We start from the raw sequence: 12,647 nt of genomic DNA on the forward strand, positions 1-12,647 counted from the left end.
ATTGTACTCTTAATCCTATTAACAAAGGTAGCGGTGCTACCCATATTTAGTGTTATAAGGTCGTTAGTACCCAAAAACTCTGTCAGGGTAACCCACGATGAATTTGAAGAAATGTTGACATTTTAATACTCCGAAACATGGCTTGGCCAAGCCAACAAGAGCAGTTTATGGGTCGTTGAACATTCCATCGGTGTGAAAAGGCTGTGGGAGATGGTGCTGCTGGGGTTAGAATAAGTTCATAATGTGTTTGTTGACATTTTGGTATTCCAAGAGAAGAAAAGCAGTGTTGAAACAGGTGTTAGAGCGCCTATGATTAAATGGGTTTACATAGTTTTTGTGATATATTACCGCTACTGCATCTAGCAGGGGAGTTTTGGAGGCAGTTCCATATGTCGGGTCGACCTTCGGTCGGTCCATCTGTTTCACCTCTGCCTCAAATGATACAGTTTTCGGTATTGTACTCTTATTACACAAAATAAAATCGTTTTTTTGTAATAAGAAATGTATCGACTTTTTATTTGACCGTTGTTTTTATATAATAATAGTAATAATAATATATCTGCTATATACAAAGTGTATTGTGTGTTATAGATTTGTTTTCTTTGTGTGTTTCTTTGTAACTTATCTTTCGAATGCTTTTTTTTTTTGTTTAATTTCTAATAATAAAATAGCGATACATATTAGATTGTAGTATGGGATATTTATATAATTCTATAGATTGCGTCCAAGATGCATTTGACATAAATTCTGTTTTTAATAACAAAAAAAAAAACAAATATGAAGAATAAAACAAATACAAGTAAAACAATATGGGGAGAAAACTTACATTTTTATTACGACTCTACTCTCTAGTGTTATATAAGGGCAAGCAAACAAAAAAAAAACAAAAACAAAACTTAAATGTATGGCGACATAGATGGCGATCGCCTCATTGTTTTGCTTGCCCCCTTTTTTGCTTTTTTTTTTTGTATTCATTTGACACGCTACGTTTTTTGTATTAACTAATGCTTTAAGCTTTTCTCATTCTATGTCTATCATATTTAATAATTTTTGTAGTTGTTGTTGTTTTGTGTTACATCTTCCATCTCGGCATTTCTTCATCTAAAATGTATGTTGGGTAGAGTAGTACTAATAATTTGGATTTCCAATAATGCTTTGCTTTGCCTGCTTTGCCCTCCGTACGGAGACTTACTTCTGCCTAATTCGGTTTCTCTTTAGTTTCTACGATGACACATACATGTATTGGCGATGATGTCAACTTTTGGCTTCCAAATGTTTTGGCGCATCAGCGTAGGTGAATTTGAGACGAAATGCTTCGGCAACTAAGACATTAATTTGACGATCAGACCAATTGTGAGTAGGCAGATTTTGTAGCAATAGCAAAAGTCCCTACAACAAACAAAAAGGAAGGAGAATTAAAACCATTGCAGTCAATAAAGTTATGGGGTTGCCCAAAAAGTAATTGTCGGTAATATACAATAGTAGTAATATAGTCGGCGTTGACAAATTTTTTCAACGGCTTGTGACTCTGTAGTTGCATTCTTTCTTCTGTCAGTTATCAGCTGTTACTTTTAGCTTGCTTTAGAAAAAAAGTGCGCGAAATTTTGTTTACATTTGTTTGTTTGGCGTCAATTTTAATATGGAGCCCACATGTATTGAAAGAAATTCATTTAACAAACCGAATCAACGCTTGTGATATGCACCTTTAACGCAATGAATTCGATCCGTTTTTAAAACGAATCATAACTGGAGATGAAAAATGGATTGTTTACAACAACGTTAGTCGAAAACGATCATGGTCCATGGCATGGTGAACCAGCTCAAACCACTTCAAAGGCTGATATCCACCAAAAGAAGGTTATGCTGTCTGTTTGGTGGGATTGGAAGGGTGTGGTATATTTTGAGCTGCTTCCAAGGAACCAAACGATTAATTCGGATGTTTACTGTCAACAATTGGACAAATTGAATACAGCCATCAAGGAGAAGCGACCAGAATTGGTCAATCGTAAAGGTGTCATATTCCACCAGGACAACGCTAGACCGCACACATCTTTGATCAATCGCCAAAAACTGAGTGAGCTTGGCTGGGAACTTTTGATGCATCCACCATATTGCCCTGACCTTCCAGGGCATCAGACTACCATTTATTTCGATCTTTGCAGAACTCCTTAAATGGTAAAACTTTCGGCAATGATGAGGCTATAAAATCGCACTTGATTCAGTTTTTTTGCAGATAAAGGCCAGAAGTTCGATGAGCGTGGAATACTAAATTTGCCAGGAAGATGGCAAAAGGTTATCGAACAAAATGGCAATTATATATTTGATTAAAGTTCATTCTAAGTTTTATTAAAAATGCATTTACTTTCTTTTAAAAAATCCGCAATTACTTTTTAGGCAACCCAATAGAACTAAAGCAGTTTCTTATAAGCTATCAAGATAAATGGACAATATGGATTAGAATGAATGGATTATGGATTAAAATTCCTGGATCCCCGACTTTAAGGACATAAACGGTGAATGCCTTTACTTTGCTAAAAAGTCTTAGGTTAGATTAGGTTTGGAGGCACTGGGAGATCTTAGGTCTCTTTTGTATTCGTCCGCAAAGAAGATAGATGTGTAAAAGAAGAAACGATGATAAAGATACATTCCACTAGGGACCAAGACAGCAGAAACGACAAAAAAGCGGAAAGCCGACGCATAAGACAAAAAAATAAAGAACCAGGGCGCCGGGGAGAAACTTGAATGAAAGTCCATACGAAGAAAGGGGTCACGCCATTGCTCACGAAACCAAGAGAGGTCCCTGCGCGAAGGATATGCTAATGCGATCGATGTTAAGATGGTGTCGGGGTTGTACAAACCCGTTGAATTTTCAGAATGGGCTTCGACAAACCACATTACCAGTCCCCCAATGAAAGTCCATACGAAGAAAGGGGTCACGCAATTGTTCATGAAAACAAGTGAAGTCCCTGCGCGAAGCTTATGCTAAGGTGATCGATGTTAAGATGGTGTCGGGGTTGTACAAACGCGTTGAATTTTCAGAATGGTCTTTGATAAACCACATTACCAGTCCCCCATTGAAAGTCCATACGAAGAAAGGGGTCACGCCATTGTTTACGAAAACAAGAGTAGTCCCTGCGCGAAGCTTATGCTAAGGTGATCGATGTTAAGATGGTGTCTGGGTTGTACAAACGCGTTGAATTTTCAGAATGGTCTTTGACAAACCACATTGTTGCCAAAAAAAGGTAGGTTGTAATTCGCGGATTATTTATGCATAGCGGATAAGCTCAGGGTACACATTAAACCCCTAAACTAGAGGGCAGACCACACCTTCAACACAGGGATGGAAAAATTAGTACTTTAGTACTTTTTCCAACCGAGAAGTACCATAGTACCCCCGCGACCGATTTAGTAACTTTTTAAGCACTACGAATTTTGCGACCAATTGGGATACTTTCAAGTCTTTTTTTTATCCTAATAGAGATATTCACTAGTTAGTCGAGCCCAGACTATTGATTTGCGTTATGCGGACCGTTTGGGCATTGTAAGGGGCAACATCAGTTTATTTTTGTCGCCTTATTTGACTGATTGTTCCTCTAGAAAGTCTTGGGATTTTAAAGGCGCGGCCCTGACACCTATCTTGCAATTTCTATATGAGATTCGTGATATACTCTCTGTGGAGGCCACCGTAGCACAGAGGTTAGCATGTCTGCCTATGACGCTGAACGCCTAAGTTCGAATCATGGCGAGACCATCTTAAAAAAAAAATAATTCAACGGTGGTTTCCCCTCCTAATGCTGGCAATATTTGTGAGGTACTATACCATGTAAAACTTCTCTTCAAAGAGGTGTCACACTGCGGCACGCCGTTCGGACTCGACTATAAAAAGGAGGCCCCTTATCATTGAGCTTAAACTTGAATCAGACAGCACTTATTGATATGTGAGAAGTTTTCCCCTGTTCCTTAGTGGCATGTTCATGGGCAAATTTGTTTATTTGTTGATATACTCTCTTTAGTACCGATCGGTCTACATGTTTGTTTGGAGTCGCGCGTTCCCCCTAAGCACTTGGATCGAAAGTTGTGTTTTTGGGCTAATGTCAATGAACATTCTATTAAGGAAAAGGGGGAAAACTTTGCGCATATTTTTCCATGTTTTTGCATATTTCTTGCATATTTTGCATATTTTGCACATCTTTTGCATATTTTATGCATATTTGTTGACTTAATAAACGGCAGTTATCGAAGATGGCTTAACCGATTCAAACTAATTTTTGTATGTACCCTTATAACTCAAAATTACGAATCTGGTGGTAAGTTTGGGGTGGTTGTTGTTGTGGCAGTGTATTGTACACCGAGGTTTGGGGTCAAGCTATTGGGTGAACGGCCCAACCCAAAAGGACTTTGGTAGATTGGGACAATATCTGATTCAAATGTAAGGTATTTGGAAACATGTCGTCTAGACCCAACCAATATAGCCGGGAAGTGCATATTTCTTGCAATTAAATTGCAATGTTCTGAGGGGCAAGATCGGGTCCTTCTCCCCTAGATAAATGCCAGGCATAGCTTAGGCAGAGCAGATTGAATGCTCCACGTTTTGGACGGTGACTGAGAATGCCTCCACTAGGATTTCTAGGAGATACAGCAGCTCGCCAGAGATTTCCATTGCATCCCCTTATCTCCTGAGTGACGTATCCTAGCAAGCAGTAATTTCTTTGGGATCATACCACCTTTCCATAATTCTCACCATCGACAGACCACCCGACCTCATAACCTCTGAGCGCCGGACGTTTAATGAACATTCTATTAACATTCTATTCTATTCTATTAACATTCTATTCTATTTTCAATGAACATTCTATTAAGGAAAAGGGGGAAAACTTTGCGCATATTTTTCCATGTTTTTGCATATTTTGCATATTTTGCACATCTTTTGCATATTTTGTGCATATTTGTTGACTAAAAAACGGAAGTTATCGAAGATGGCTTAACGGATTTAAGCTTAATTGGTATGTACCCTTATAATAACTCAAAAATACGAATCTGGTGGTAAGTTTGGGGTGGTTGTTGTTGTGGCAGTGTATTGTACACCGAGGTTTGGGGTGAAGCTATTGGGTGAACGGCCCAACCCAAAAGGACTTTGGTAGATTGGGACAATATCTGATTCAAATGTAAGATCGTGTTCTTGTCCCCTAGATAAATGTCAGGCATAGCTTAGGCAGAGCACATTGAATGCTCCACGTTTTGGGCGGTGACTGAGAATGCCCCCACTAGGATTTCTAGGAGATACAGCAGCTCGCCAGTGCATCCCCTTATCTCCTGAGTGACGTATCCTAGCAAGCGGTCATTTCTTTGGGATCATACCACCTTTCCATAATTCTCACCATCGACAGACCACCCAACCTCATAACCTCTGAGTGCCGGACGTTTATCAATGAGAAGAAGACTGATTGGGTCGGCTTCAGAGAGTACACTAATCGTCACTTCAGTGATCTGACACCCCATCAAATGTGGTAGTTGCCGAGAGGAAATTCCGAGACATCATTAACGCAGCAGCCGCTCGCTTTCTTTATATCAGCCGGTCGAATACCCCAAGTGGGGCCCAATTTTCCGGTGCAGGCAGCGGTACCCGCAAACAAGCGAGATAAGATTAATTGCACGAACGCCACTATCCCCGGAATCAGCAAGCTGAATCTGGAAATTAACACGGTAATCAACGAACATAAGCGAAATTTGTGGCTGGAGCACTAGGAGCAATGTAGCTTAGATATCGGTTTAGGCAAGCTGTGGTCTACTATTAAGTCACTCTCGAACTCTTGTAGACGGGACGATAGGACCCTCAGTCATTTATGGTGACGTAACTGTGACTGATCCGAACCGTTGTTCAACCGGCAATTTATTGTACATCCCGAGAGTGAAAGGGCTAGGAGGAGAGCCTTTCGTCGTATCCGTGGTCTCCGAGCCGAAGAACAGCCATCACAATTTATCGTGTTGACCACGTACAAAGCAATTGGCCGGACTGTGGTAAGTTATGCAGCACCAGTGTGGTCTCGTCAGCTCTGTGACACGCAGTGGAATAATAATACCTTCTGGACTGTTATCGCAGGGACCATCCAAACCATCATCTTGTGGATAGGGATCCATCGCCCAGAAGCCTTAAGGTAGATCTACACGATCTAGAGCGTGAGGTCCAGCGTTACAAAAGAGAACCTCTAGATCAAGCGGGTCTAGACAACATTCATGCAAACACGAAAGCAGATGCGGTGAATAGCTACCGGTTGAATGTGGTCCTTGGAGAACGACCGCCTCCCATTGCACACGAAGAAATTGATCTCCCCGGTAAACCAGAGTAGTTTTGGCTCAATTACGATACGGCAGATGCAACCGCCTCATTTTCTACAGAGCAAGGATTGATGTCAACGTACAGGATGTAAGTCCTCATTGTGACTTGGGACCACAAAACACACTTCGGCTGTTTAAATGCCCCATCAGGCCTACTAGACTTAGACCCATATCCCTCTGGACGCACCCCAACTCAGTCGCAGAGTTCCTGGATCTGGATACTTAAGCAGAATTAAGCTGACGAAAGATAGAACACAATAAACTACTACAATAACAACAGGATGTCATAAAATGGCGAGTACCGACCATTTATAAGAGGAGTCTAAGACCCTTAGGGTAAATGACCGCTGTGAACCTCTATCTAAACAAAATCTCCTTGGCTGTCATCGAGATAACCACCCGAACTTCCGAACCATATAGTTGACCCTCTCCCAGAAACAACACGAAAAATATCTGGATGTTTAAGAAAGCAGTCCGCCAACACTTTACAGTTCCGCTCACAACTGCATCATAGAAAGCGGGTCTACAGATGCAGTAACTGGTGCGACCTTATTATACCGACCGAATATAGTCCTTGGTGGGCGCCCACCACCCACAACTGAGATCCGTATGGTGTAACAGACTGAACTCGTAGCTTTTAAGGCTAGAAGATAACATAATAAATATTATCTGTCCTGAGAGCGGCACTATACCCCATGACACCAATCACCCATTTAGAAGCCCAGCGAAACCAATGAATTTGGTTGCAGAGGCACAATGGACCGATGCAGTTGAACGAGCCAGATATTTAAAGCTGGATCTAGGAACCATTACCAGATCAGGATGATCTCAGGGAGGACGTGTGGCTACTACAACAACAACGATTGTGGCTTCATACATACTACGTAGATCCAAAAAAACGCATAGAGCCACTTTAGTATGCTCGCCCTAGCACAGATCGGAGCTGAAAGGTAAAACCTGTGGGGTGCTTATAGTTATCCCTTGCCGGTTGTTTTTGTTGTAGCCGCATTGGCATGTGGAGTTGGCGATCCTCGTCAAGCTCTTATAGGCGAGCAATCTAGTTCCGATCTAAACGACCGATCGCCAAGGGAACAAAATGGCCATTGGTTATTTAAAGGCGCCAATAACTCGCCTTGCCGTATCGAGCATCGTAGGCACTCAGTATTTAAGCAAGAGCCAGTGCAATCCGGCCTCTCACTGAGACTCTCCCCTCCATACCGCTGATTGTCCGCGACTGCAGTTGCAACTACTCCGTATGGAGCATTCCACTATTCGCAACCTGTGGACGCGCCCGGTAGCTCTCAGGCAAGCTTCTCGTGATAGTTTTGGTAAACTCGCCCTAGCACAGATCGGGGCTAAAAATTTAAACTTGTGTGATGCTCATAGTTTCCCTTACCTGTTAATGTGGTATGTGTTGCGTTTGCACGAGGAGGTAGCGTTTCTCTTAAGCTCCTATAGTTAAGCAAGTTCGTTGCGGTCCATATGACCGATTGCCGGGGCAATGTTATAGCCGTTGGTTATTTAAGGACGCCAATAACTCGCCTTGCCGTATCGAACATCATAGGCACTCAGTATTTAAGCAAGAGCCGGTGCCACCCGGTCTCTCACTGAGACTCTCTACTCGACACCGCGACTGCAGTTGCAGTCCACTATCCGAAACCTGTGGACGCGCCCGGTAGCTCTCAGCTAAGCTTCTCGAGTTAACGGAGAACACCACACATATTGCAGTTCAAAGTTCCAGCCTGTGTGATGCTCATAGTTATCCCGTTCCGAGATCCCTTAACGGTTAATGTGGTAAGTGTTGTGTTTGCATGAGGAAATAGAGATTCTCATTAAGCGCCTACAGCAAAGCAAGCTCGTTGCGGTCTATATAACTGATTGCAACGCTATGACCATTGGTTATTTTAAGGCGCCAATAACTCGGCTTGTCATAGCGATCATAATAGGCACTCAGTATTAAAGCAAGAGCCGGGGCCACCCTAACTCTCATTGAGACTCTCCACTCAATATTTATGATTGTCAACGATAACACTAGACTAGTTTTGGATAATACTAGACTAGTTATTGATATTAAAGTGTAGCTATTATGAATACTACACCGATTAAAAACCCTATTGTACTTGAGTAAACTGCGGTACGTACAACCGGCTGCCATGGGATTGATTTTAACTCTCGTTGAGTATAATTGTCCATTTACTTCGTTCATTGCTATAATTTGTATTATATGCCATACCTGAAAATCTATTTGTTGCATTAATTGTTCCTTCCAATGTAACAAAAAGGCTGCACAAACGTATAGGTGAAATAAGGCAAAACCATCTGATTCGGCCAAGTAGGTGTCCCATAGACGTATTGTGCAATGCAGAGGCAATTCGCGAGTTAATAAGTTATTCATCCAACGAAATGAAAATTGTAAATAGTCTACACCGTGTTGTTGTAAATGACGATGAAGATTGCCTGAAAAAAAAAAAACAAAAAACAACAATTGAGAATTGAGAATTTGCGTCATATTTTACGCGCTAATATAATTTTTACCATCTATTCTTTGAATTAAATCCTTTAATTGATTAACCTTCTCCTGTATACCCAATTGAGCAAATATATAATTATCCTGTATGCAATCGAGAAATTTGGATAAACACCAAAATGCATCGGCTTCAATGGCATCACGAATTTCTTCTGACAACGAACCCATATCGAATTTTTCTATGTCAGTACCTAAAAAGAGAAATAAGTATAGGTTTTTAAGTTTTAGAAATATGTTAATTGTTTTGTACTACCTGGTGGTAAATTTTCTTGTAAAAATACAATAAAAAATGGCGTTACTAAATCATTAATCCCTTGAACATAGCCCGAAGCAGGATGTCGTATGGACCATATAAACAAAATACGTTCAAACATTTCTTGCACCAGCTTTTGTTGGAAGAGCGAGATTTGTGGATTCATACGTGGCACATCAATATGGATCTGTTAATAAATGAAGATTTGTTATAAATATTTTGTTTACTGGAATTTCTACTGTATTTGACTTACCTGTCTATATGTATCCTGTTGTGATTCATCTGGACTATCAACTCTAAAGTAATTTTGTCTTAAGTCTTGATAATTCTGACGTTTACTTTCCAATACTCCATTACGTCTTTCACCAGATGGCGGCAAATATTTCGATAATAAACGCCAGCTAATGGCACGCATCTGAAAATAAGTTGATAAAAATACTTTTGAATTCTTCTCTTGTAAACCTAATCACAATTTTGAAATTAGCAGCAAAATACAAAGTCTCGTCTGCTATGACGAATATCTTATGTTAAAGCTATCAACATATTTTTGTGCAAGGCATAAGAATTTACTCAATACGGTGAAACCTTCCAAAAGTTGACTTCTCCCATCAATGGACAATTATTCAAAAAGTTAGCTTGAAGTACTAAGGTAGTCTGTCGCTACTGTGATAACACAATGGACAAAAATGGTTTAAGTGAACCAGATTTCTCCCAAATTAGATAGCCCTTTGCAGTCCACTTCTGGTAAGTTTCACTGTTTTCCTTGAACTTTATAACCTTTCTAGGAATCCCAGACCAACTCAGTTTCTTTAAAGCTACTAAATCCAATAGCGGCGAATCCAATAAAACTTGGAACTTTTCTATTTTGGTCTCGTATTCCGAGTCTTGAGTGTTGGAGGTAAATTTTTGTAACTGGGGTCGTCCTGGTAATGCTTGAATATGGCGTATGCGCGGTCTGCAATTACAAAAGTATAAAATATATACAAAGCTACTTAGATATACAACTACAACATGCCTACCTGATTTCTTCGGTTTCGACTTTAATATCTTTTTGCAATGATTTCGTTGATGAGTTTTCCAATGTTCTCGCATTTGCATCCATTGAGTTTGTGTTGTCACTGCCAGCATTGTTATTACACATATTTATGTGACCCGAGCCTACCGCCACCAAGCCAACGCCGCCGCTGCTACTGTTTGCCATGGTTGATGTCTTGTGAATTTCAATAACATTTTGAGCCAATGTTTGTGAAACATGCCTAGATATTCTGGGATCTGAAGGGCAGGCATTGTCAAAAGAAGAAAATCCAAACTTAAATTTGAAAACGTGGAAAAAATAAATGATTGCCCCTTTACCTGATTTGTGTACAACTGGAGTGGCATCCTCCGTTGCAGCAGCCCCCCTGCTGTTATACTGCTGCTGCAATTGTTGTTGCGTGGCATTCGATATTATGCAAAATTCATCATCTCCCGTGTCCCAAGCATCACTCACTGACTTTTGATAGTCGCGAAAAGTCGCCATCATACCGCCACTCTGACCAGCCACTAAAACTGCCCCAGTTGCAGCTTGATTTGAGTCTCTTTTAGGGCTAGGGCGACCGGGTACTATGCGATTGCTATTCTTCCAAAATGATGAATTACTGCCAGTTCCTGTTGTTATTGATAATTGTTGCTTTTGCTGTTGTTGGGAAATTGTCGATGATAACGCTTGCGATGATGTGTTTGCTAAATCGGTTGTTGTTGTTTTTGAGTTGCTTGCATTATTGTCCATATCCCAGCTTAATTGTTGTTGGAATAGAAGTAGAAAAGTGCAATTCTTTTCAGTGCTAGCGATGTTACACCTTTGATGGATGGCTTCCAGTTGTTTCAACTTTCCAAGCTACGCATGACTATTGAATCTAGCATAAAAACTACAGCCAGAGTCCAAAGCAGAGCCCCACAAATATTTTTTTATTTAAAACGAGTTACAAGTTGAGGAGGTAAAAAATCTTTTCTAAATCTAAATAAAAAGTGAAAATCGACTACGACGATTTCTTATTGGCAATCGATTATTGTTCAAATCGATACAATAAACATGAAAGAAATAATAATCGATAATCGAATTTCCGATTGGAAATTTTCGAAACGTTCAAACATTTTTCATAAAAACCTCCCATTAAATTCTAATTGGAAATGTTCCATCTTGTTTTTCATAAAAACCAATTGCTTCGTCATCTTTATAACCAAAAATTGTGGACTTCAAATTGACTCGCTATGTACGGGCAGAGGGGAGGGTAGATTAATGTTGCCATACGTCTTTTTGTTGTGCCGGCTTCTTAAACATATGAATAGACCGGCCGGCGTACTGTTTTTTTTTGTTTTAAGGAATTGAATTTTATAGAAATTGAATTTCACTGTTTAAGCTTTTAATTCTTTTGCACTTTAGCATTATACAGCAAAAGTCAAATGCATTGGGAAGTTATCGATAGAAGCCATAACCATCGATATCAAGGACTATGAGCTGTTTGAAATACAATAAAAATACTGATCGCAATAAAAATGATGTCAAAAACATCGTGGCGCACATATATAGCACATTGACATCTATCCCAGCCAAAATAGGACGTGGTTTAGCCAGAATCAACTCGAGGATCGCCACATTCACATATAGACATGTGGCTACAACAACCACTGACCTACCAATTTGTAAGTAGTCAACTAGGTTTACTTGTTGTTGTTGTTGTAGCCACATTTTCATGAGAAGGTGGCGAACCTCCTCAAGCTCCTGTAGATGAACAAGCTCGTTCTGGTCCAAGGACCGATCACCGCAGGGACAGGGTGGCCATTGGTTATTTAAAGGCGCCAATAACTCGCTTGTCATATCGAGATCATAGGCTTTCAGTACTTAAGCAAGAGCCGATGCCGCCCGGCCTCTCACTGAGACTCTCCGCTCGATACCGCTGATTGTCCGCGACTGCCATTGCAGCTACTCTGTATGGAGCACTCCACTATCCGAAACCTGTGGACGCGCCCGGTAGCTCGCAGCTAAGCTTCTCGTGACAGCAATGAACACCACACAGATTGGACCTCAATGTTTCATCCTGTGTGCTCACAGCTATCCTGCGCCGAGATTTTCATTATGTCTCCATTCCAAGTGTGCCGGAGTCCTTCCTTATTGGGTTGGACCAAGTTTTTCTGGGTTCTCTGGGCTGGAAGTATTCTTATCTGAATCTTCCGTGTACCAGGATGTGTCTAAATTAGACGGGACAACCAAGCAGAAGTCTTTTTGAGTGTCTTGGATACAGGCTTTTTCGATATTCTTAAGCATATTGTAGCCGATATATGCCATTAAAACAAGGTTTTAATGATCAGTGCATATACACTTGAACGATTTTTGATTCTCCAAAAGGTATTAGATCGGCCACAGTTGCACTACGGTACTTTTCGGCTCGAAGAATGTCCGAAAGTCTCCTAACGTTTGATCCCTACTGTATAGAACTAAAATAAAACGCGTTTTACCCTTTTTTAAAATAATTATCGATAACATAATAGCCG

General features: G+C 40.6%; 1 protein-coding gene across 1 annotated transcript; it reads right to left on the reverse strand.

The window, feature by feature from the left end:
* Positions 1–524: 524 nt before the first annotated feature.
* LOC106086035 (TBC1 domain family member 22B) lies at positions 525–11,118 on the reverse strand. Its single transcript, XM_059363545.1, has 8 exons — positions 10,470–11,118; positions 10,136–10,388; positions 9,894–10,071; positions 9,370–9,531; positions 9,117–9,303; positions 8,872–9,054; positions 8,570–8,793; positions 525–1,389 (listed from the first exon to the last, which is right to left on the reverse strand). The coding sequence occupies exons 1-8, from the start codon at positions 10,882–10,884 to the stop codon at positions 1,255–1,257; spliced, it is 1,737 nt and encodes a 578-aa protein (XP_059219528.1). The 5' UTR covers positions 10,885–11,118; the 3' UTR covers positions 525–1,254.
* Between the last annotated feature and the right edge of the window lie 1,529 nt (positions 11,119–12,647).

The sequence above is a fragment of the Stomoxys calcitrans genome, chromosome 2 (genome assembly GCF_963082655.1).
Source record: "Stomoxys calcitrans chromosome 2, idStoCalc2.1, whole genome shotgun sequence".
In the NCBI taxonomy this organism is placed as follows: Eukaryota; Metazoa; Arthropoda; class Insecta; order Diptera; family Muscidae; genus Stomoxys; species Stomoxys calcitrans.

Excerpts from the sequence above, each read along its gene's own strand:
- LOC106086035 (XM_059363545.1), bottom strand. The coding sequence starts at position 10,884 with ATGGACAATAATGCAAGCAACTCAAAAACAACAACAACCGATTTAGCA. Across the intron at positions 10,072-10,135 it reads GTCGAAACCGAAGAAATCAG|ACCGCGCATACGCCATATTC; the intron begins GTAGGCATGTTG and ends TTGTAATTGCAG. Across the intron at positions 9,055-9,116 it reads ACAAGAAAATTTACCACCAG|GTACTGACATAGAAAAATTC; the intron begins GTAGTACAAAAC and ends TTCTCTTTTTAG.